At 41.2% G+C, this 24,850-nt stretch overlaps 1 protein-coding gene across 1 annotated transcript in view; it reads left to right on the forward strand.

Moving 5' to 3' along the window:
• LOC116838685 (uncharacterized) overlaps positions 1–24,850 on the forward strand; it is a 383,139-nt gene that overhangs the window by 119,382 nt on the left and 238,907 nt on the right. Inside the window, exon 3 of the mRNA XM_075073854.1 lies at positions 15,556–15,684. Coding sequence (XP_074929955.1) covers positions 15,556–15,684 — 129 coding nt within the window. The remainder of the gene's footprint in view (positions 1–15,555; positions 15,685–24,850) is intronic.

The raw sequence follows: 24,850 nt of genomic DNA on the forward strand, positions 1-24,850 counted from the left end.
TGCTTCTCGGAGCTGTGTGGCACAAGCCCTTGACCCCACTGCCCTGCAAGAGCTCGAGGGCTGGAATAAAACATCTGAAAGGCCGGATATGGCCCTGGGCCATAGTTTGCCCACCTCTGTACTATGGTCCCATTGTTTCCTTATTTCTTTTGATAATAGTAACTATTGACAAAATCTGAACATGAATAAGAGTTTTTTCTTTTCTGTCTGTCCTTGTCATCTGTCTGTTTTTATGAGGCATAGCTCCAGTTGGCCTGAGTGGCGTGCAAATGTAGAAAATGTCTTTAATTTGCAGTTCTTGGTAATAGCATTATTATTAACCCTTTTCATTATGAAGCATGTACCCAGTTTTGAAATCTTGGATCTTCTACTACTGCGGAAATTATATTAATGCCAGAAATGTAAGATTTTTGTCTTTTGGAGCCTATTCTAGGTCTTTATTAAAATCTCACCAGGAAGAAGTTGGTGCATGGATTTATGTTTAATTAGAACATACTATACAGTCTGTTTTTTCTAAATGGGACTTTTCAACAGGATATTCCAGTTAATGCTATCATAGTGTGTGTGTGTGTATTTTTGTCTTGGTATAAAGCCATCACAGAGTTCTAAACTGATGTGGTGGAATTTGTATGTCATTTAAAATCTTACCTGAGACACAATGAAGTCACATCTGCTTTCTTTACTGCCCTGGATTATTTTGTGGATGTTGCTTTTTCCCCCTCTCCACTTGGTTCTGCGGAGCTGATATAGCTATGGGAGAATGAGCTGGATTATTTTGTGGCTCAGTCATCATCATCGGAGTTGTTAACTTAAGTTTTGATTGCAGAATGTGTATCACTGGTGGTATCGCAGAACACAAATGACTTTTAGATTCCAGGTTGAAACTGCAGAGCTAGCAGGTGGAAAAATCATCTTTTGGTTTATAAACTGAGCAAATTTGCTCTGAAAGTCATTAAGACACAATAAACTGGGACCTCACGATACTTTTATTACTGTATCACTTACCAGCATATAATCATATTTTAGGAAATAATATTATCTACTTCTTTTGCAAGTCTGATTTTTCTCCTTCTTTTCACTTTGTCTTCTCATCTCCCTCTTGCACCTTTCTTTTGTCTCTTGGGCTAGAGTTGCACCAAAACCTTAGATATTCATTTCTATGAATTATGCCTGAGCTTTTGCTTCTCAGGGATGCTGACCTTACTTTTCCTGTTTTTAAATTCTTTATTTTTGCATCTAGAATCTCTCCAAGACATACAAACCATGTAAGTTTGTTAACATACTCAGCAATCAGCAGAGAGTTCTGCTTGACAGCCATTTTAACAATTTTTCCTTTTTTCTTGCTTAACCGACCTTAGAGTAGAATGAATAATGAATATTATAGGCCTATCTGGGGTTGTGAGATGGTAGATGAATTAGAGATTTATACATTAATTAATAAAAATGACATCCCAGAATCAAAATCAGCAGAGACCACAACAAACATTAGTAGAATGTTTCCCTTGAAAATCCATTCTGAAACACAGTGTTCTACCATTTTCTAACAAAGTCAGGATGAAGACATCTAAGCCCATCTGACATTACATTATCCTCCCAGCAGTCTTTTGTACTCTTTGCTTTATATTCTGCTGCACTGGAATCCCTGTAGGCTCTTGTGCTCCATATCAAATGAGTGTGTAGTTTGTTACTTATTTAAAAGTGTTCAGCAGTGGAAGAGTATTTCTGATAACCAAATGTTTCTTCTTATGTGTATGCATATATATGTGTATATTAGAAAAACTCCCTCAGCTCTTTGCAGAGATTTTTTCCAAAAAAGTCGGTTTGCACATGTTCTTTCAGGCTTTCTTCACTGAGAAATGAGTGAGTACTCTAAGTGTGTTGATCAAACATGATAACATATCCTTGAAGAATCCCTGAAAACACATTGCAAGAAGTTTCCTTGCATGGAAGGAAACAAACCAACTTTAAAATTAAATGATCTGATCAGAACAGATCTCTCACAGTTTTGATTTCATTATAACTTGGTAGAAACATAAATCTGGTGAGTAGTTTGAGGTGAGAGATAGTAAAAGCAATGATTTTTTACTACAGGCAGATATGGGATTAGCACTCATCTTGTCCACAATAATTAAGTGAAGTTTCTGGTTTCCTTCTTTCCCAAACGCATATCTGGTAGGAACTTTCCATTAACTGTTCAGAAGACTTGAATGGAAGCAGAGTACCAGCAATAATCTAGTGCTGGTGGAACACTTGAGAGGGGTGAGTGAAAAACTTGTCCCCCCTCACCTCCCTTAAACTGCCTCATTTTAAAATCTACAGGTTGGCGAACAGGACAGAATCCAACCAGAGGAAAAACCATCTTGACTCTGCTTCCTAACACTAAGATGAATGCCTGACTCTACCACACTTAGTGCGAGGGGAGGCGGTTTGAGGAGTCTCGAAGAATGGAGTAGTACCAGTGTATTAGAATTTAAGAGGGTAAATGTTGAGAAATTAAAAACCTGATGCAATGGCAAGAAATATTAAAAAGCATGAATGTGGAAAGACAGGAAGAACCTAAAAACACCATAATAATTAAATTGCAACAGACTATAATTTCTCTGATAAAGAAAAATACAGGGAACAAGAAGTGACTAATGGAGCTCAAAGACTTGAGAATATAAAGAGGCCTTGATTTGGAATGAAGATGAGGAAGAGAAATGAACAAAAATATTCAGATTCAGTTATGATTTACGTGGAAAAGAGGGGCAGCAATAAAGCAGGCTGAGTAAACTCTGCCAAAGAGCTGAAGAGGAATAAAAGAGATATTACTTGCATTGTATATCGGTGTGGGGGGAGGAGGGGGCGAAGGGAAGTAAAGACCTCCATTAATAAAAGGAGAGTCAGCTAGAAGTCTAAAATGACTGAGCTACTGATCTGACTATATAAATGGTTCTTTAACAAGAAAAGAAAGAAAAGTGGTACAGGCAATTAAAAAGTAATGAAGACTTTTCAAATAAAGATGTGGGATAAATTAGTTAAGAGAATATGTAGGAAACTTGACATTATACAGACTGCTGGTTGCAGGTGACCTATATCTCAGGATGTAAAGGAAATTAGTTAATGGAATTTAGCAAAAACACTGGCTATTATATTTGAAAAGTAACAGAGAACTGGAGAAGTATCAAAGGATTGGAAAAAAGCAGATGTGGTATTGATCTTCAGAAGTGGATGAAAGAATGATCCTAGCAATTACCATCTGTTTAGTGTTGCTTCAGCATCTGGGTTTGGGGGGACAGTAATAGAAACAAATCTGTAAATATCTAGGGGATGAGGGAACCATATGCAATAAACAATATGGGTTTATAAGGAACAAATTCTGCCAGGCAGACTTCATTAGTGATCTGGAAGAGGGTAAATCGCATGAGTGAGATTTTTCAGCCCTGCTGTGGCCCCGTACTCCAGGTAAAGGGGTTGGAGCAGTGTAAAGGGATTCTAAAAGCATACCTGGCTACAGAAGACTTCTTCATAAGCCCCTACATAAGGAATGTGGCTGAGTGTGAGATGGCATTTTAGAGAGCAGGGACTGTGGGGGACTTTGGATAACCCTGCTGGGGGTTTCTCCAGCCCCCCAAGAAGCCAAAAATTGAGAGGATGGGGGCAAAGGTGGTTTAAAGCTATCATAAGGCGTCGTGGCTGGGAGTTCAGTGCTAAGCCTCTTAGGCGCCTATAATGATTCAGTGCTAAAAATAAGAAACAAGACAAATTTGGAGGAATTTTACTCATTTTTGTGGGTCTGCACTAAAGTACAGTTCTACTCTAAGAGGAATTGTGTGAAAATGACACTTCCTTATTCAGCAGATCTGCTGTCCTGTGTATTGTGATGGGGCAAGGCCAGATGGCTACAGTAAAGTACAGAGAAACAGGTATGTTAGCCCCAGGCTAAACAAATCCCTAGGACCCTGGTAACCAAATGGCAGTTGCTCCAGGTTAATCAAGGCACCTGGAGCCAATTAAGATCTTTCTAGAAGGCAGTAGAGATAGCTACTTTAATTAGAAGCACCGGCACGACTCATCAAGGCAGGCTAATCAGCGGCACCTGGGTTTAAAAAGGAGCTCACTCCAGTCAGGCGAAGCAGCGAGCCAGAGGAGAAGGAGCATGTCGTGAGGCGCTGAGCAAGAAGGCAAGGAGGCTGAGAAGGAGAGAGAGTCTTGCTTGGAGGATTGAGGAGGACAAGAGAGTTATGCGCAGACACCAGGAGGAAGGTCCTGTGGTGAGGATAGAAGAAGGTGTTTGCGAAGGAGACCATGGGGAATGTAGTCCAGGGAGTTGTAATGCTGTCATTCGCAGGTCTTTATCTCTGTTACAGGAGGCAACTATAAAACAGCTGCGATCATCAGGCACCCTGGGCTGAACCCGAGTAGAGGGCCGGCCGAGTTCCCCCCAAACCTCCCAACTCCCTGATCGACACAGGAGGAAGCTGACCCCAGACTGTGGGTTTCCACAAGAGGGGCGAAGACCACCTGAGGTAAACAAATCTGCAAATAACAAGGACCCACCAAAGGTAGAGGAGGAACTTTGTTCACAGTATTTAACTGATATAAAGCACTGCAACTACGTTTAATTTGCTTAGACTCTGCCAGAGGCAAGACTGAGTGAGCTGGACTATTCTAATTGTTCTAGTGTATCCTACAACCAGAATCGTGCTTGTGAAATTGTAGTTAGTCACAGCTGTTGCCAAACCCATGAAGTAGCAGGTTGCACAGCGTGTAATGAACGGCAGAATTAAGCAGGATATTTTATTATATTAGTCTACCTAAAATTGTGGTAGGTGCCACATCAAAAAACAAATAGACCAGGCTCCCTCATCAGGTGACTGCTTGTGTCAGCATGTCCATATGTGGTGTAGATAAGTGAGGATCATAGACAAAAAAGAGAGAGGTGATGAGGGAAGGCAATAAGTAAGACACTAGTGGCGGTCCATACACTACGGGTAAAATCGTATTTTAGATTACGCAATTTCAGCACGGACATAACGAGCTGAAGTCAAATATCTCAAATCGATTTACTCATTCCCGTCCTCAAACCATCGCGCAGCGATCAATGTCCGCGGCTCGCCATGTCGATTCCGGAACTCCGTTGGGGTTGGTGGAGTTCCGGAATCGATATAAGCGCGCTCAGGGATCGATATATCCCGTCTAGATTGGATGCGATATATCGATCCCCGAGCAATCGATTTTAACGCGCCGATACGGCGCGTAGTCTAGACATGGCCTTACACATGTAAGGCATGTACGCCTCGATGATTCTATTGTTTTCTTCCCTTCCTTTCTCACTGGCAAGATGGCAGAAAGGACTTTTCAGGAGGGACTTGAAGTGACAGAGATGTCTCCGAGAGCATGTTCAAGGTGGGCTTTCAGAACACAAGGTTCTGAATGTTTATTATTGATAGTGACACTCAGGAATAAAAGCTTGTGGGATGAGTTTGAGGCACTGGCAGCTAGAAGAACACCTGAAAAATGTGATCTAGTAGTCACTGAGAGATGATAAACAGATCTCCACAATGCTGTTTTTAAAGTCACTTTTCTGAGTAGAAGTGCATTTAAGGCTGGAAAAAAATGATTTATGGATAAAGATGGAAAGAATTAAGTATATTTAACTTGCCAAAATTAACTGAAGGGTGGTTGTTCCAATCCGCAAGCATTTCAAGAGTGTAAACACCAAGGAAGGGAGAGCAGTTATTTAGAATGGGGACAAAAAGAGGTGCAACTGGCAGCTATGGATTCAAAATATGCTAAAAAAATTTAAGACTGAATATTAGGAAATATGTCCTATCAGAGTGATTTGTTAGACTGTAGAAAAGTTTGCTAGGGAAATGTGGAAAGCCCCATTGACTGTGTCAATTAAAATTGCACTGGATAACATACCGCAGGGAATTCGGCACTAAAAAGGAAATGGACAAGATTAGCTAATAAACCTTTTCCACATCTAGAGTGAAATCCTGGCCCCACTGAAGTTTTTTATGTTTTTTAAGTTTTGCTATTGACTTTAATGGGGCTGGGTTTTCACCGTTAGCTCTATGGTATCAGGCTTTCATTCTATCCCATGGTGTCGTCCCATAAAGTAACTTCATATTATATTCAAATAGTAAGTTTGTATTTTCTTGTTCATTCAGTTTAAGTTACTGGACTGTTGTAGGTTTCTCTGAGTTAATGAAATACCTGAGAAACCTCTGTTTAGTCTTCTTCCCCACTTTGTTGGCTGTGGACTTGTGTGTTCCAAACTCCATGGATCCACTCAGATGGAGTAGCCAAATGTACACAAGTGCATTGAAAATGCATTTTTCACTGCAGTTTTGCAACCACAACAATGAAATATACAAAATTCCATTCACTTCCTGATTTTGGCCAGTCCATTTCCCATGATATTCTGAAGATATTTTTTTATTATTCTTTTAATAGGGAGCTAAGCCTTGTTTTGAATGATATGGAGAAAATCTTGCTCCTCACTGTGATAACACAATATCTCCCCAACATTCTATTCAAGTTACCTTATGCTCACATCTGTAGCTGTACCCGCCCCTCCCCCCAGTCTGTATGCAGAGTGATTTCAATGGATAGTGGGTCTGTGGAAAAAAGACAACAGAATTTAAAATTGTGCTTAATCTCATGATACCAAAGATAATGTGATCTAGATGGGTAGCTTTTACAATTCAATTTGAAATATGGTCTTTCCTTTCAGCTAGAAACAGAAGCTTGTATATTGTGTATTCTCTTAAAGATCTATATTGACACTCATAATGAAACTTAGAGAATTCAGTGTCACTTGTTAAAGTGAAATTAGATCTGGGGAATTTCCTCTGGGATATGGAGGAGACCACGGGCAATATCTTGGCGCTCCAAGAAAACCGTGTGCTGTGCATGAGATTTGTGGCAGTACATCTAGAGATGTTACAGGAATATGGTACAGTATGTGGGGCATACTGTTGCAGTAAATCATACCCATTTGTCCCATGTCAATAGGGTCTGTTGAATATTCTAATTTATGATCAAAGTTATTGGCCCTGTTGTTACTATTTAGATCAGAGGACCTGAATGTGTGTTGTGACGAATCCTCCAAGGTCAGTAGAAGGCAGTGTGATGAATCTGCTAAGGGTGAATCTCCTGCTGCTCTTCTCCTCCAGTCAAGAGCCAGGATAGCTCAGGCAGGAGGAAAAGTTCCATGGCAGCTGGAATCCTGAGACAGCAATACAGGTTCCTAGTGGCTGCTCAGGGTGATTTAGCTGAGGTTTCTGAAGGTGCTTATGTCCTGTTGGTTTAAGAACAAGAACTCGGGGTCACCAAATGAAGTTAATAGGCAGCAGGTTTAAAACAAGCAGAAGGAAGTATTTTTTCACATAATGCACAGTCAACCTGTGGAACTTCTTGCCAGAGGATGGTGTGAAGGCCATGACTAGAACAGGGTTCAAAAAAGAACTAGATATGTTCATGGAGGATGGGTCCATCAATGGCTATTGGCAGGGATGGTGTCCCTACTCTGTGTTTGCCAGAAGCTGGGAATGGGCAACAGGGGATGGATCACTTGATGATTACCCATTCTGTTCATTCTCTCTGTGGCACCTGGCATTGGCCATTGTTGGAAGACAGGATACTGGGCTAGATGGACCTTTGGTCTGACCCAGTCTGGCCATTCTTATGTTAGTGTAAATAGACTAGTTCTTCTCTGAGTGGTTGCAGATATGAATTCCATTCAGGTGTGCTTGTGCCAATGGCACCAACTTAGAGACTTTTTCCCAGCAGTACCTGTGTGTGTGTGGGGGGTGGGGGGAAGGTGGCACATGTACCTTCACTTCCTTGTGGCCACGTCTAAAGTAATACAAGGGCAGTGGCGCCCCAGGCTCCCCGCAGATCCTTCTTACTGCCATTGACTTTAGTCAGAACTCCCAATGTGCAAGTCTCCTCCTCATGCTTATTTTCTCTGTCACACTGGTATTTCTGGGACTTCTTTTTGTAAAAAGTTTAATAGTTAGTACCCATGGTCTAGTATAATTTCTAGCTAGTTAGTTTTTATAGTAATTTGTAGTGCTGAGCCCCATGTGGGATGCAGCATTCTCTGGGCTCCAAACATTGTCCATTGAGTGGAGTCTCTATCCCCCACATTGACCCCCATGCTCGCTGCTTGCTGTGGGTAGGTAAAGGTAACAGTAAGGAGAGATGTAACATATGTTGATCCTTCAAAAAAGGGAATGCAGATTGCAAGAGGCCTTAATCTGTTGGGACAGTTTATGAAGCTTGTATTGGCACTGGGACCCACTTCAGCCAGCAGGACTAGCTTCCCTTAACCCTCTTCCACATTGTTGGTGGTAGCGATCCGACCCCTGGACTCTGATTCTTCCCTGAAAAGGGAAAGCTGTTGATCTGCATCCCCTGAGGTACCTTGGAAGAGGATCCCAAAACCAGATTGGGGACATTCAAAATCAAGGAGAGATTCGTCATCCTCTTCATCAAAGATGGGCTCACACATTCCTCAAGATTCAGGTCAAATGCCTGGGATAGAGCTGGGCTGTCAACCTGTGTCACCAGTTTTGTTTTTGTGCAGGTCACGGTCCAGGTTCAATGATTGATGGAGACCGGGTCTCATGTAAATGTTCCCTCCAATCCCTCTATTTCCACAAGTCATTCACAAACTGAAACAGGAAAACGTCAAGTTTATTCTCATTGCACAGGCCCAGCCGAGACAGTGCTGGTGTTTAGATTTCTTCAGCCTTTCAGTTCCTCCTCACCCTCTATCTCTTTTCCCAGACTTCCTCTTGCAACTGAACAGTCAAATACTGTATCTGGACTCCGGGAACCTCCATCTCACAGCTTGGCATCTGGGTGCCTAGACCAAGAAAAAGAGTATACTCTGCAGTGGTTAAGGAGATCCTCCTCAATAATGGAAAGCAATCAGTGATATCTGCTTATCTGACCAAGTGGAAACAGTCTTCCGTCTCATCAGCTAGTTGTGGGATACAACTTTTGGCAGCAAAGATCCAAGACATCGCAGAGTATCTTTGACACTTGAAGTAACCAGGCCTGTCTCTGAGTTCCATGAGAATGCACTTGCAGAGATCTTAGCTATCCACCCTCCTGTCCAGGGATGATTGGTATTTTCCAATCCTGTGATTCTTAGATTTCTTAAAGGTGTGACTTGTCTCCTGCCCCCATCAAGGACTTGGTGTCCCCTTGGGACCTAAGTATCATACTAGAAGTCCTTACGGGCCCACCATTTGAGTCTATGGCAACTTGTTCTTGGCTTCCCCTAAGTCAAAAGACTGCTTTCCTTATAGCCATAATATTGCTAGGAGAACATTTGATCTGCAAGCATTGATGGTGGGTCCTCCTTCTACAATGTTCTTCAAAGTAGCTTACGACCATACCTGAAGTTTTTATCTTGGACCAGCTTTTCATTTAAACCAGGCAATATATCTCCTGATCTTCTTCCCAAACCTGCATGCTAGCAGAGACTAAGAATGTCTATGTGACTTAAAAATCAGGAGAGTGCTGGCTTTTTATCTGGACAGGTCCAAGTCCTTCAGTCTCCTTGCCTTTTTGTGTCCTATGCAGATCACATGAACGGCTTGACAATGTCAGAACAAACTTTCTCACTGGACCACCTCCTGCATTACAGTGCCATATGATGTAGCCAATATTCCTCCTCTTCAAAGACTCTTACCCCATTCTACAAGGGCCCAGGCTCCATCAATTGGTTTCCTCAAGGATGCTCCCTTCTGGACATCTGCAGGGCTGCTGTTTTGGTCTTCAGTACATACATTTGCTCAGCACAGTGCAGTCACAATGGCCTCTGGGTTGGATGTGAACTTTGGCAAAGTTGTATTTTAATCATTGTTCAGGTAGACTCTGAACCCACCTCCAAACAGTACTGCTTGGGAGTCATCTGAGTGGAGTACTCATCTGCAATCACTCGAAGAATTTGAAATGGTTACGTATCTGTTCTGTAACTTGTTCTTTGAGATGTGGGTGCAGACATGTATTCCACAATCCACCCTCCATCCTCTCTCCAGTGGAGTCTTAAGCCACTCACTCCAGTGCAAAGGAACTGAGGGGCATTGGGGTGATGCTATCCTTATATTGCCTTGGAAGGGGCCAAGAGGAGGCATAGGGCATGGGGCTCCATGAGGAGGTGTAGGACACATGCGTCACACTGCTGTGCGGGGAAAGTCTCCAACTAGTGCATTCGGCACAAATGCACCTGAGTGCAATACATGTCTAAACTCAGTTCCCAAAGAACATCAGTTACAGAAAAGGTAAGTAACCATTTTTATACCATACCTGATTCTATGACATCAGTTTCTCTCCAGCAGTGGAAATAGACCTAGTTCAAGGCCCCATTATCGAGTATTGCTTTGCTGAGGAGCAACAGTACCGTTACAAAGAGCTAGGCTTGTGGAATATTCAGGTTCTGAGCTAAACCTAGAAAAGTTAAGAAATTCATAATTACTTCTTAAATATGACCTGGGGAGAGGAGCATGGGGGAGCTTAGTTATACATCCTCTCTTTATAGGTTATGTCTATGGAATAGACTTACCAACGTTAATGTAACTGACCTTGGTATTTCCAGTAACATAAGGAGAATATAAGGTCTTTCATGATATATGGTATCACATATCTTTTTAAAGGCATGTATTACATAAAACAACTGCAACTGGCTTCTACACAGCTTCAGTACCAGCCTTTGTCTTTGTTGTTTACCAGGAACCACACGCTGCCTGAATCTCTCTGAAGCATACAGAGACATCCAGTGACTGAACATATATGGCAAATAAACATATAATTAAATATGTAGGTAACAACACAACTGGCATTCATCTATCCTTTTTAAAGCTTCAGGTGGAAATCTGTTCTAGGTCATATCCTTTTCAGTAGCATTAAGGTATCTAGACCCTGGATTTGGTCATTGCTCCACATAAACAAAGTTTAGAAAACAGTTATCTGTCATTATACAACAGGCTGAAGAAATGGAGGTTTTATCTCTGAAGAAAACAGTAAAGCAGTCAATACAGAAAAATAGCTAAATACACAAGCCACGTGTCTGAATTAATCTCTATGTGTTGGAGATGAGGAATTGTTTTCTAAATGTCAATTTTTATACAATGAGCCATTATAAAAGGTTAGGCTTTCCCACCAGAGTAATCCTTCCTACACTTGATGAGAGTGATATAAGACTTAAAAGGCTAGGAATCCGGACAATAGCTTTTCCCAAATAACAGCAGTTTCTTGTGAAGTTAAGTGGTGTACTGCCCATTTGGAAAAAAGAGAAATGGAAAGAAATCTCAAACTTACTTCAACCCTTCCCCAAACAGGAGATGTTAACTACGGATCAAGACTGAACCCTTCATAGTGTCATCAGAGCAGTCCAGATTTCATAAGGATATTTTATAAGTGGGAGCTATGAAGGACTGCATTAGAAAAAAATGGCTTAGGAATCAGCTGACAAATGGGAAATACATGTAAAGCTTGTTTGAGAGACACAACAAGAAATCAGTAAAACTAGATGGCACAGGGTTAAAGACCATGTGATAGTTTAAATACTTCAGTTCAGTGTTGAGGTATGATGGGAATGTGGATGCGGCTGTTAGGAGCTGCATGAAGAGCTCTTGGTGTGAGTGGAGGGAATTGACAGGAATTCTCTCCAATAAGAGTATGCTAAGTAAACTAAAGAGCAAAGTGTGTAAGATCATGATTACACTAGCCATGACATACAGGTTGGAATGCTGGCCAATGAGAAAATGAGCAGAGCAGCTACTTCACACTGCCAAAATGAGAGTGCTTATTGGATGCTGGGTAAAATGAAAGCTGATAGGCTACACAATGAAACAGTATGAACAATAGTGCTCCCAGAATAGCTGAAGGAGTATCAACTGAGATGGCTGGGTCATGTGAAACAATGAGATGTGCGATATATTGGTCAGAGAGTACAAAAGCTAGTAGTCACAGGACAAAGGCCTGGGATAACACCCACAAGGTAGTTTACTTCCAGTCTAACCAGCATACTGTGAATGGACTATTCAAGTTGATGGCCTATCAAAGACACTTTAACTTTCACAGTTGGCCATGGAAGAAACTCATTTCACCCAGGTGGCTCTTCCTGCAGATGCTTTAGCCTCCAAGTGGCCAATGGCTGCCCCTGTGAGTCAGTAAGCCATGTAAAGCATGTGACGTGCTCATGTGACCCTGAACTCCATATTGCACCAGTAATTTTCCACAAACTGTGCTGTGGGCTTTTGTTTGGTACAATAAAATTCCAGGCACAAGGCAGCGAGTATAAAAGACCCTGTAAACATCTCCAGGGTGTCTCTTTTCTGCTCTGATTCTCTGGACTGTGGACTTGCATCTAGAAGGAGCATTCTGATCTGTGGACTGAGGAGTTTCCAATCTTTTGGAATTTACCAGAGACTTTACAAGCCAGCAGTCTGAAACGTCACTGCTACAAACCTGATATAAGAACTTTGCAATGATTATATGTATGGCTGGTCTCTTGGGATTTGAAGAACCCTTTGTTTGATTGATGAAATTGGTTTTCAATAACTACTCATCAGAGTCTAGTGTCTGGATGGTGAAGTAAGGGTTGTGATGCCTAAGGAGGCTGCATTTTTGACTTCTTGTTAACCAATGTGGTGAGACAGAAGTTGACTTTTGTTACTGGCTTGATATAATCTAATGATAGATTAATCAACAGTGTGGAGTGAGTTTGCCATATTTCTTAGCAGTTTGTCCTGAATCTGGCATTCTCAGCTGTTAAATGACTGAGGCACAGTGACAAAGGGATAAGGCAAAGAACATTTCATAAGTGGGAAGCAGTCTAGAAGCTGAAATAGGCACTTTTGGCAGCAATATAACAAAAAATCCTCTTGAAATTTGAAATGTTGTCTATGTTGAAATTGTGTCAATAAAGCAAAGTAGTATACTGGTGAGAGAAAATGTAAACTATTTATACACCTTACAGGGTTCAAAATTAATTGTATTGACTAAAGAAAAGGGACCTGCATCTCATTACAGACATCTCAATTAAGAACTTTGCTTAATGTGCAGCTATAGTCAAAGATGCTGGGATGCATGAGGAATGGAATGGAGAATATCAGAGAACATTATAAAATCTTATTTATAAATCAGTGCAATTGCCTCATCTGGATAGCGTATGCAGTTTTGGTCAACCCACTGCAAAAAAGATATTGCAGAATGAGAGGATGTTCAGAGAAGAGCACCAAGAAGGGTCAAGAGCCTGGGAATAATTCTGATATGAAGAAAAATTGATAAGATTGGGATCGTTTCAGTTAGGCAACAAATAAGAGGGGACCTGATAAAAGTACATAAAATAATGTTTGGTCTGGAGAAGGGAGATTGGGAGCTTCTGTTTTCCCTGTCTCATGACACAAAAACAAGGGGACATTCAATTAAGTTAAAAAGTGCTGAATTCAAAACCAATAGAAATAAATACTTTTTTACACAACATGTAATTAGACTATGAAATTCATTGTCATAAGAAGTCATTTAGGGCAAGAATTTAGCAAAATTCCAAAAAGGATTGGAAATGTATATGGACATTGAGATGATCTAGAATTGTTATAATTAATGCTAAAATTCAAATAGGTATTAAAGCTCATGCCTCATGGTTTAAGCCAATCTATCTATTAGAGACCACAGCGAGACCTAATGCAGGGGGCAGATTATCCTACGTTTGTCTACTACGGTTTTCTTGTACCTTCCTGTGATGGGCTACTGGATTAGATGGTTCTTGGGTCTGATCCAGTATAGTAATTCCTGTGTTCTTATCATCTGAGACTTCATTTCATACCTATGGCTGTCTGAGTAACAACAAGGCATTTCTAACTACAGTATCACAAATATTTGTGGGGTTTTTCATTGCAGTTTCTAGCCTTAATCCAAGGTATTCCATACTAAGTGTGAACAAGATTACAAATGGTAGACTATGTTCAAATGTTCTTAAGTGTACTAATTTGTACCTTTTGGCATGCTGTCTTTTATGAAGATTAGTGGAATTGTTTATGACAAGAATTTCCTTTATAGATAGCTGCCATGGGAGTTGCTATTTTAAAGGGAAATTATCCACATTTTTGTCAACTTGCATCTATGAAAAAGGCCACGGTTAGATAAACTGTATAATGAATTTTTCAGAGTGTTTAATGCTAGTTATTTCATTGAGTGGATTGTTTGTCCATAACTTAATTGGTGAAAACCCTTCTATCATCCTTCAGCAGGCCTGAACAGCCAATGCAATTGCAGGGGGGCTTGCATTGGCTGTCCAACTCACCTGAACACTCCCATGTAGCTCTGCATTTTATAGAGTGGACAGCACAGATGTTGAGCTCCTGGCTTCCCATTCCAGTGTTTTCCTTAGCTAAGGCTCTCACAGGAAGTGGGTGCCCCTATGTGGCAGAGTGCTGTGAACCAGCAGCAAAGCTAGCACTCTGATCACTTAAACACTGGCTTCTATCCCTGGGGTTTTGCTGATGTGTCATAACATCTGAAGACACCTACTTTGAAAGTCCTGGTTCAGAGATCCACTATAACAGGGTTTCCCAAACTGTGGTACACATACCCCGGTGTTGAACTGTGGAGTTTATAAGTAATCTAATTGCTATGGTAGTTGCTGCTGGAGCACCAAGAGGTACACAGGCAAAGCTGGATTAGCACCAAAAAACCCTGCGTTTTCACTGGACTCTCTTGTTCTAGTGTTTTGAATTTTTTACCTTTAATGATGTAGCCAGAGGGCCAAGTCACTGCAGTAGCCAAACCAGGCTGGAAGGTCAAGGGAGCCAACATGAATGAGGGGAAGCAGAAGCTAGCTCAAAGCCAGACCACATTGACAGCACTGCTACAGTGCCTTAGAAAAACCACAGTGAGCACAATGTTTCACCACAGTACTTCCTGTTAGGTTTCTATGGAGCTTTCCTTGACCAGTGCAGACACAGCCTAACAATGCCATGAACTGGTTTACAAAGCTGTTAATTAGTCTGGTTTCTGCGCTGTTTATTCCTAAATGTTAAATTACAGACTGTGGGACTGGCCCATTTAGATACCTAGTGATTTCCATTTTGGAAGAGGGGTCCTTTTCTTCACAGCTACTAGAACAATACTCGTTCTTTATGTTTCCACCAGGCCTTCTAGTACCCGCTGTCGAAAGCTGGATATCTAGTATTTCAGTCCAAACTTCATTACATGGTCATGCAAACCTCTTTTTAGAGTAGCAGGAGAGATCACTGCTTCTTATTACCACCTCTTTTTAAAAGACTCAGTCTCTACTTGGTGCACCTAGCAAGTCTGCATAACCATGTGTTCCTGTCACAGTTGTCCTCGTTCTTCCATCTCTAGTCTCTTCATTTGTCTCTCACACTTGTCTTTAGTTTGTAAGCTATTTGTGGCTGGAACTGTCTCATACTACATGTGTGTATACAGCACCTAATACAAGAGGACCCTGGTCTGGTTGGGGCATTCGCATGCGACTGTCATATAGATATTCATGATTTACAGCTGAGCTACTTTTTCCCTTTACAGATGAAGGTGAGGCTTTTCCAGTCCTACGTAATAGACCTGAGTGACCAGAATAGTGTCTTAGTTCAGAAGATGGAAGAGCTGGAGAGAGAGTCTGAGTGGAAGGTGGCTACACTAGAGGCAGAGCTTCAGGTACTGTTTGCTGCACGTGAATGTACCAAAGAAAGTGTGTGTTGTGCTCTTCAGGGGTCATCACTCTCTGTTTGCAGAGCATTCTGTAAACCTGCCTAAAAATGCCTATGGGACTACTTATCTCCTCTTTTACTGCTACAGTATACGTGTGTGTTATGAGAAACTTCCTTTCTGGGCCTGGTCTTTGATGAGTTAATTAGAGTGCCTTGGTTGGACCTACTTTTCCTTTTAATCCTCACCCCATCCTGCTCCAGTTATTTTTCATACTGTATGTATAACAAAATATGAGAATGGGATCTGATTTGGGGGGAAGGTTTATGCTTTTAACTATTTTCAACATTTCATATATTTTTGGAGTGTATATGGTCATCCCAGGTTTTCCATGCTAAAATATAAAATGGAGATGACACCAAGCTGGGAGAGATTGCAAGCACTTTGGAGGACAGGATTAGAATTCAAAAAGACTTGACAAATTGGAGAATTGGTCTGAAATCAACAAGATGAAATTAAATAAAGATAAATGCTAAGTACTCAACATAGGAAGGAAAAATAAAGTGCACCACTACAAAACGGGGAATAACTAGCTAGGTGGAAGCAGTGCTTAAAAGGATCAGGGGGTTATAGTAGGGCACAAATTGAATATGAGTCAACAGTGTGATGGAGTGGTGAAAGAGGCTAATATCATTCTGGGGTGTGATAAGAGGAGTGTTGTATGTAAGACTCAGGAGGTAATTGTCCTTTTCTGCTTGGCATTCATGAGGCCTCAGCTGGAGGACTGTGTCCAATTCTGGACACTGCACTTTAGGAAGGATGTGGACAAACAGGGGAGAATCCAAAGGAGAGCAACAAAAATGATAAATGGTTTAGAAAACCTGATCTATGAGGAAAGGTTAAAAAAAACTGATGATGTTTGTCTTTAGAAAAGAAGACTGAGGGGGGACCTGTTAACAGTCTTAAAATGCAATAAAGGCTGTTATAAAGAGGACAGGGTTCAGTTGGTCTCCTTGTACACTGAAGATGGGACAAGCAGTAATGGGCTTAATCCGCAGCAAGTGAGACTTGTTAGATATTAGCAAAAACTTTCTAACTGTAAGGATAGTTTATATTCTGGAATAGTCTTCTAGGGGTGATTGGGGAATATCCGTCATTGGTGGTTAAGAACAGATTGGACAAACACCTGACAGGGATGGTTTAGGTTTATCTGGCCCTGCCTCAGCGCAGGGGGTGGGATATGATGACCTCTTGAGGTCCTTTGCAGGCCTATATTTTTTTTTATTCTGTGTCTATAAACTCTGTGGTTGCTGATATAGAACAGAGTCTAACGCAGAAGTTGATGACAATATCTCATAGCTATTGGATCAGTGGTAACTTGTCTAATGTAAGTTAGTGATACTCAGACTGAGGCTCACGAGTGACAGTGGCTCTTTAATGTGTCTGCTATGGCTCTTTGCAGCACAGGGCACTAAAACACTGTGTGATTTTAATTGTTAACCAATCAGGAGGCTTTTATTATGTTATTAACCAATTGTAGTCGATAAAATAATACTTGGTCAATCCTTTTGCGGAGAGAATTTTATTTATATACACAATATTAAATGAAACGATGGATTCACACTTCGGTGGATCTTTTGGGTAATATTGATCACAAATTTGGCTCCTGAACCACTGAGGTCTAAGTGTCACTGCTCTGCGTGATGCCTTTGGGGTCCCTGCAGATTGAGCCTTGATGATAGGGAGATGTGAAGAGACATGAGGTTGGTGGACAGTGCCATATCCTCATCAAGATGGATTGGTCATCTGTGACTAACTTCTGGTCAAACCTTTTAGCAAGACAGCAGCTGATAGATGTAGACAGAGAGAAGCAGAATATAGGCCTTCACAATATGATAGGAAGACTTCATACTTATATATAGCTTGCACTCCAAGATCTTAACGTGCTTTCAGAGTTGGGTTGGTGGAGTTGCTGCATTTTACAGATGGGTAAATGGAGGCAAAAAGATTAAATAAATTTTTCAGTGTCACATTGGCAGGAATAGAACATGGATTGGCTTTAATCACAAGACAACATTGTCTCTCTGAAATGGCCTGAACACATTTGGGATCGATAGCTGAACAAAAGAAATACTAAACAATTGTTTTTAAACAGTGGGCTGTGAATAGCTAAGATGGAGGCCTGGATGACTAAACAGGCAGATGCCATAAGAATGCAGGCAAGTGATTGATCTGTTTTGGGCTGCCTGCAAGCAAGTGAGTTCTGTAGTGAGTAAAGTATTTAGGGATGTAATTTCATTCGAATCTAGAAGTTAAGACTAGCACAATATTTCTTCATACGTTAGAAAAACTAAATACTAGTCAAGAGGTTCCTTTATCATGTGTATGGCTCTGTAAAGGGATGAGCCACCCTTTGCACTCCCAGATGGCCAGGTGTGGTACTGCAGATACACCTCGCCATACTTCATCCCAACAGGTTGTCAGCGAATGGTGCTGCTCGGATGTGGGCCATGAGAGATCAAACACACCAATTAACATAAGTGTGCTTCCATATAATGAAGCCCCGTGAAAGGAGCATTTGGAAAAAAGTTTAAAGGCCCTTACCTCAGAACTCCCCAAAGCAGCAGGGAGCCTCCTTGATTCCATGCAAGTGGTTGTTATTGTGGCTCCTAATGGGGTAGTGCATTCCTTGCCATGCCCCATCACAATCATTAATGTATTTATGTGCTCAGCACCTCTCTGAGGTAGAACAATGCTCTTATAGCTGGGAACTGAGACACAAAGGACTTGCCAAAGATCATCTGAGGAGTCTGTGGTAGAAAAGGGAATTGAACCCAGCTCTCCAAACTCAAAGGCTTATTGCCCTGATCACTGGGCCACTCTTCCCTATAAATTAGTCCAAAGGAACAGTCAAGGACGTTTTTACTGCTCCCTTTGGAAATATGCTGTCATCCCTTTCATAATCTGAGATGGCCTCATCCAGTGGGCATTTCAGTTGCTCATTAATAGTGGCACACAAAGGCTACTAGTTGCATCGGCTCATAATTATTATCCATTAAGACAAACAGGAACAATTCTGAGTTTGGTATCATTAAAAGAAGAAATTTCCTTTCTGACTCCGTATACATTCTTAAATGCTACCTGAAGGAGCAGAATCCTTTGTGCTTGGTGAATCAGATGCATCTACCTTGGCCTGATTTTTAATTCTCAGTCCCCAGCCTTCTGGTGAGAGAAGTACCCAGTATACTCTTTTGCATTCTCCCCATGCTCTCAGAATGTGGAGATGTTAAACTTTGATGGAGTAGTGCAATTTTATATTTTTCAGTCAGCTGTTTAAAAGGTTCATGGTTTTTTAATTAAACGTCATGGGGAAAAAAGAGGAGATATTAAAAGGTGCAGTACCGTAAAGGGGATAGGTTTTCACTGTTCCTACATGAGCAGAGACACCCCAAAATAGCAAGATGGAGTGCAGCAACAAATCCTGTGCCTCCCACTCTCCATTGTGGTGACTGTGACAGTAATTGGAGTGAATTTGTGTGGCTTCTAAAATGAAAGACTTCAGTTTTATAGTGCTTATTCTTCCAGTCTCCTCTTTCCTGTAGTCGAGTGCAGCCTGCACAAGTTGACGTGATAATGAGATGAACCTGTTTAGAGGAGTAAGGCTGGCCCAGCTTGTGATTTCCACTCGCCCTCCTCATGCTGCCTGAAGAAAGATACTCTGAGCACAGGGAGTCTTTCTCCCCCGCCCCCTGTGAAAACTCAGCTCTTATCTGTTGGGATGGTGACTTTCTTGGCATGTAATCAGTGTTTGTTCCCTTCTTACGTAGATGTGTCACAGCCTTTTTCTTCACCAGTGTAAAGTCCATTGTCCATTTAGTTGTTCTGTGTCCAGTTTTCTCCATGCACCCCCAACTATGAAATTCTTCAGGCCTGTGGGGCTGTAGTGACACCTGCTGCACAATGCTGGGAGTAACTAACACCTGCAAGTTTTCTGCAGTGCTGTCTGCCTGTACCCAGGGTTCCGGTTCATGTGTTGCATTCTGCAAGTGATTGAAATTTGGAGTAAAAATAGTGTGAGAATGTTTCTTTGGAATAACTTAAAAGTTCTTTTTTTTTTTAATCAGAAATATTGCAAAGCTGGACTAACAAAGACTCTTACTTGAAAAAAGGGCCTGGAGATGAGTTTGTTTCTGAATCTGACTTGGTTCATAAGTTTAGTACATGTCAACTTTCTGTGCTCTGTTATAAGGCACCTCTTCATTGCTTCTTGGTCCACATTTGTAGGGCATTGCAGCGCACACCTTAACAGAAGTAACACCCTCCACCATGAACATTCATATCAGCTGTTCTCACCCACACTGGCAGATGAAATCCTCTTGAGGGGAAGGTGGACCTCCTGTCACTTTGTCTGTGTCAGCCACTTTTGGCTTCCCTGTGGACTAGGCCCAAGTCTGTTGGTGTTCAGAGAAATGCAAGATACTAGAGGAAGTCTTTAATGGAAGCCATGACAGTTATCAGTGAGAGGTTGTGAGAAAACAAAGAAGTGAAAGGAGAAAAAAGTATGGGACCTTTTGTTTGTCTTATTTGGTTTGTAAGTTCTTTGTGGGAGGGAATGTCTTCTATTCTTATTCTGTGTGTATGTCCCTAGCACAACGGGGCTGCAAGCGCTCCAAGTATTACCAGAATACAAACACACATAATAATGGGCAGTTGGAGAGAAGAAAGCACCTTTGGACAACACAAAAAATTCAATCTATTTGTGGTACAGAAATATCATAAACTGCCATAGTAACAAAACAGTGTTTACATTACCTCAGTGGTAGGTGCCTCAAAAGTACCTAAGAGAGACTCTTTCAGACTGATTCACAAGCAATGAGGTGATGTCTGCCAGCTCAGTGTTATGTGCTATCTAAGTCAGCCTTACAAAGGCAGCGGCCTGTTTTTAACTGTAAGGGACTGCAGGATGTCTTTCTCTGGGACAATAAATAGTTTTGGAGTTGAGTATTGTCGCCAGCAATGAAGTGCCCAGGAGGGAAGGCATTAGCCGAAAATCATCATAGACTGGCTAGTCATCAGGCTTCCAAACTATCCACTCTTGAGATGAACTTAAAATAGAGCGGAGGCAACATGGAGCACAAAGGGAAATAGGCTTCAGGAGGAAGGGAATGGACAGGAGCGGCTGCTGTGTAAGTGTGCAACTCTTAATGGCCTCTCTGACCATAGGCTGAATGTGGGATCTTTCCTGTAACTACTACGGTGTGGCAGGAGCAAGTTACTGACTGGCTTCCTAGCTCTGCTATCTGTAGCTGTGTGTATCAGAAGAAAAATAGGCTCCAGTTACCAAAAATCAAAAAGCCACCTACCAAAAAAAAATCCCACAAACCAAGGAAAGCACCTGCTTTTATGGAATTCAAATAAAACCTGGAATGGGAAAGGAAAAGCATGAAAGAATTAGTGACAAGATATCATGTACAGCTGTGGCGATGATGATTTTATTGGTATTGTGGGAGAGAGGGGGAAGCTGAGAGGCAGCAAAAACACAATTTGTCCTAAAATTGAATTTCTCTGATAAGAAGTTTCAGAAGCGCTGCCTCATTCATTCAGTGGCCGAATAATCATATGCGCTTTAATAATCTTTATTTTACAGGAGTATGTTGCCAGGGTAACAGAGCATAAGCAGGAGAACAGCACCTTGCAGATCACAAAGGCAAATCTACAGAAAGAAATTTCAATGAGTTTTTCTCTCTCTCTCTCTCTCTCTCTCTGTCTCCCCCCTTTGCAGTGTAATGACAACTCTTATTTTTCATGCATTGGTTTAATAATCTTATTGTAAGATCCTTCCTCTGTCTTTTTTATTCTTGTCTGCCTGAGCACAGACAATGGCAGATACTTGGAATGCTCAAGCCCACTGGGCTAAGAAACTAACAGTTGTAATATGGTTAGCATTTTTATGTAATTACTTTTTATTGCTGTTTTACCCCCATATCTGTTCTTCCCCAGCTAGTTGCAGCTTCCTTTTCTCTCTGGCCCAATCAGGGAATAGTAAGGGTTGGGGGAGAGGTTAGTAATTGATTTCATTAATCGGAAATTATTAGCTGAGCATGTTTTCAAGGGTGGGGAGTGGGTCACAGAAGCAGATCTTTTAAGAAGGGGCAAATTGAATTATGGCCAATGAAATATTGAAGCCTCCAGGCCATAAGTTGTAGAAAGGACAATCTCTTTCACGTGTACTCTAGCATTATTCATAATGGGTTCTGCTCTCTGGCTAAAAAGCAATGTGTGGCCTTACCGACATCCAGCAGACTTGGACAGCTCGATTAGTTGGTCTGGGAAATTGGTTGATTAGAAATTTATTGAAACCGAAAATTTCTGAAGCTCTTTAGTGGTGTCTGTAAGTCTGGCAGTGGGACATTACTACCAATCCTTTGCCTGGATGGAGTTTATGACAGGTCTATGACTTATAAATATTTTCACTGTCATTCTCTTTGCCAAAGGCCATAGCCTCAAAAAGAGAGTGTGGGAAAAGCAGTAATTTTAGATTGCAGAACTGGCAAAAAAAGAAACCATTGTGAAATTAAATACAAAAATTGCATTCAAATGATGGTAAAGGTCTGACTGCAACCCACAAGTGCCAAGAAATAAGAACTAAAACTGTCACTTACATTCAGCTGTTGGTTATGTGCTGTTCAGACAGTCCTTAATCAGGCACTGAGGAACAGTGGACAAACTGAATTTGTCTTCAGTATACTGACATGCCAAGCCTCAGGAAGAAAAATTTTAAGGACAAGTTGCAACTTTACTATGAATATTGTGGGTTTTGTGGGTGGAAATCAGGCTGTTAATGTAGTTTTAATAAAGGTTTTTATATATTTCCCTTTTTTTCAAGGCTGGTATATATTTCAATGCAAGGAATATCCCAGGTTCACAGTGGGTCCATGGATACTGGCACAAAGTACAGTAATATTTAGCACGAAATACTCCATGGTAAGTATATAAAAGCTGGTTAATATTGTTACTGTTTCTCGCTACGTAACAATATTAGCCAGCCTTTATATATTTACCGTGGGGTATTTCCTACTAAATATTACTGTGCTTTGTGCCAGTATCCATGGCATTGCTATGGTGTTGAGATCATGCTGCTTTTCTGCAGGGGTATAGTAGTAGTAGAATGCTTGGGAGCAGCAGCTGATGGGGTACACGGCAGTCACACACCACAGGTGGCAAAAATAATTCCTTGTAACGCTACAGGCAGGATGATGTTGAAATTAGATAACTGATACCCGTATTCTGTTCATTCAGTGTATTTTCTGTGCCTCATTGTTAGCAGAATAGGAGTTAGAAGTACTAACAGTCTTGTGAAAAGCAAAGAGTGCTCTTGTGAAAAAGGTTTAAATACACTGTTGAGAAGCCAGAAAAGGCTTAATCGTTTAGTAAACAATTTTTATTCATTAGAAAAAGAACATTTGCACAGATATCTTAACTAAGACTTAGGCCAGTGCCATTTGAATTAGGCAAGAAAAGGCACTTCAAAATGCTTGACAGATTGTTATGCACTTCAGAGACATAGTATGATACTGCCTTTGTTGGAAAAAATTATATGAAAACAAAATTCTGTGTGAGATAAGTGACTGTCAGATTTTAACTTCAGGGCCATTGTAAAACTTGTTTTCTTCAAAATGTTAAGAGGAATTAGATGAATTAAAGGAGTACTCTTTTTACAAAATTATATATTTCCCAACTGAGAATGTCCGTAGTCTAGAGATATGTATATTCTTTAAATCTTTAGCATTCCATAGAAATTGCTGGCTGTAACCATGTCTGTCTGCGGTACAAAGGGCCGAACCCTCTCTGTAATTGTATGTCAGAAAATGATGTGCAAGTTATCAGTTTGGCTGCAAAATCTCAGCTCATTCTTTCTTCCCACCAAACCATGATTTACTGTATACTGGAAATGAAGTCAGTGCCTTTATATATCAGTGCTTATGTATGCTGTTATAATATGACTCAGTAACCACTTGAGATAAGAACTTGTCTAGCTTTTCACTGATTTTAAGACTCCTAAAAACCCATTTGGATTATAACCTCTCCATGGTGGGGACTGTCTTTCTGTGTGTTTTGTACAGCATGTAGCATAATGGAATCTTGATCCTGATCAAGGCCAGTGACAGGGTATATAGATCTTGTCCCTGGGCTGGCAGGGAACAGCTGTCTGTCATCACAGAGACAGTGGCAGTTGTCAAGAAGGGAAGGCCCTCCTCTTCCTCCCACTCTATATAAGAGCCCTCAGTGCTGGAAGGGAAGGAAGGGAATCCTGTGCGTGTGGAAAGAGCCACACCCACTAGTGTCCTCAGCTCAGGCTAGACTGAGGCTGGGTGACATTTCCTTTGCTGGTCTCACAGAGGCCACCCAGCCTTTGGGATCCTCAGCTGTGTGGGAGAACTGACTCTCTGGTGATTCTGGGGGTTTGGCGCAGGTGCGCTGGCATGCTTTATTTTGAGTGAAGATTGGGAAACATTTATGTCATGGAAGACAAGTGAGATTCCAGAGGCTGGAAAAGGGCAAATATAGTGTCCATCTATAAAAAGAGGAATAAGGACAACCTGGGAATTACAGACCAGTCATCTTAACTTCTATACCCAGAAAAATAATGAAGCAAATAATTAAGCAATCAGTTTGCAAACACCTAGAAGATAATAAGGTGATAAGTAAAAGTCAGCATGGATTTGTCAAGAACAAATCAACCTAATAGCTTTCTTTGACAGGGTAAAAAGTCTTGTGTATAGAGGGGAAGTGGTAGATGTGGTAGATCTTGACTTTAATAAGGCTTTTGATACAGTTTTGCATGACCTTCTCATAAACAAACTAGGGAGATACAACCTAGATGGAGCTACTGTAAGGTGGGTGCATAACTGGTTGGAAAACTGTTCCCAGAGAGTATTCATCAGTGGTTCACAGACATACTGGAAGGACATATTGAGTGTGGTCCCACAGGGACCAGTTCTGAGTCTAGTTCTGTTCAATATCTTCATCAATGATCTAGATAATGGCATAGAGAGTACACTTATTAAGTTTGTGGATGATACCAAGCAGAGAGGGTTTGCACGTGCTTTGGAGGATAGGATTAGAATTCAAAATGATCTGGGCAAACTGGAGAAATGGTCTGAAGTAAATAGGA

Source organism: Chelonoidis abingdonii, chromosome 19, assembly GCF_003597395.2.
Source record: "Chelonoidis abingdonii isolate Lonesome George chromosome 19, CheloAbing_2.0, whole genome shotgun sequence".
NCBI lineage: Eukaryota > Metazoa > Chordata > Testudines > Testudinidae > Chelonoidis > Chelonoidis abingdonii.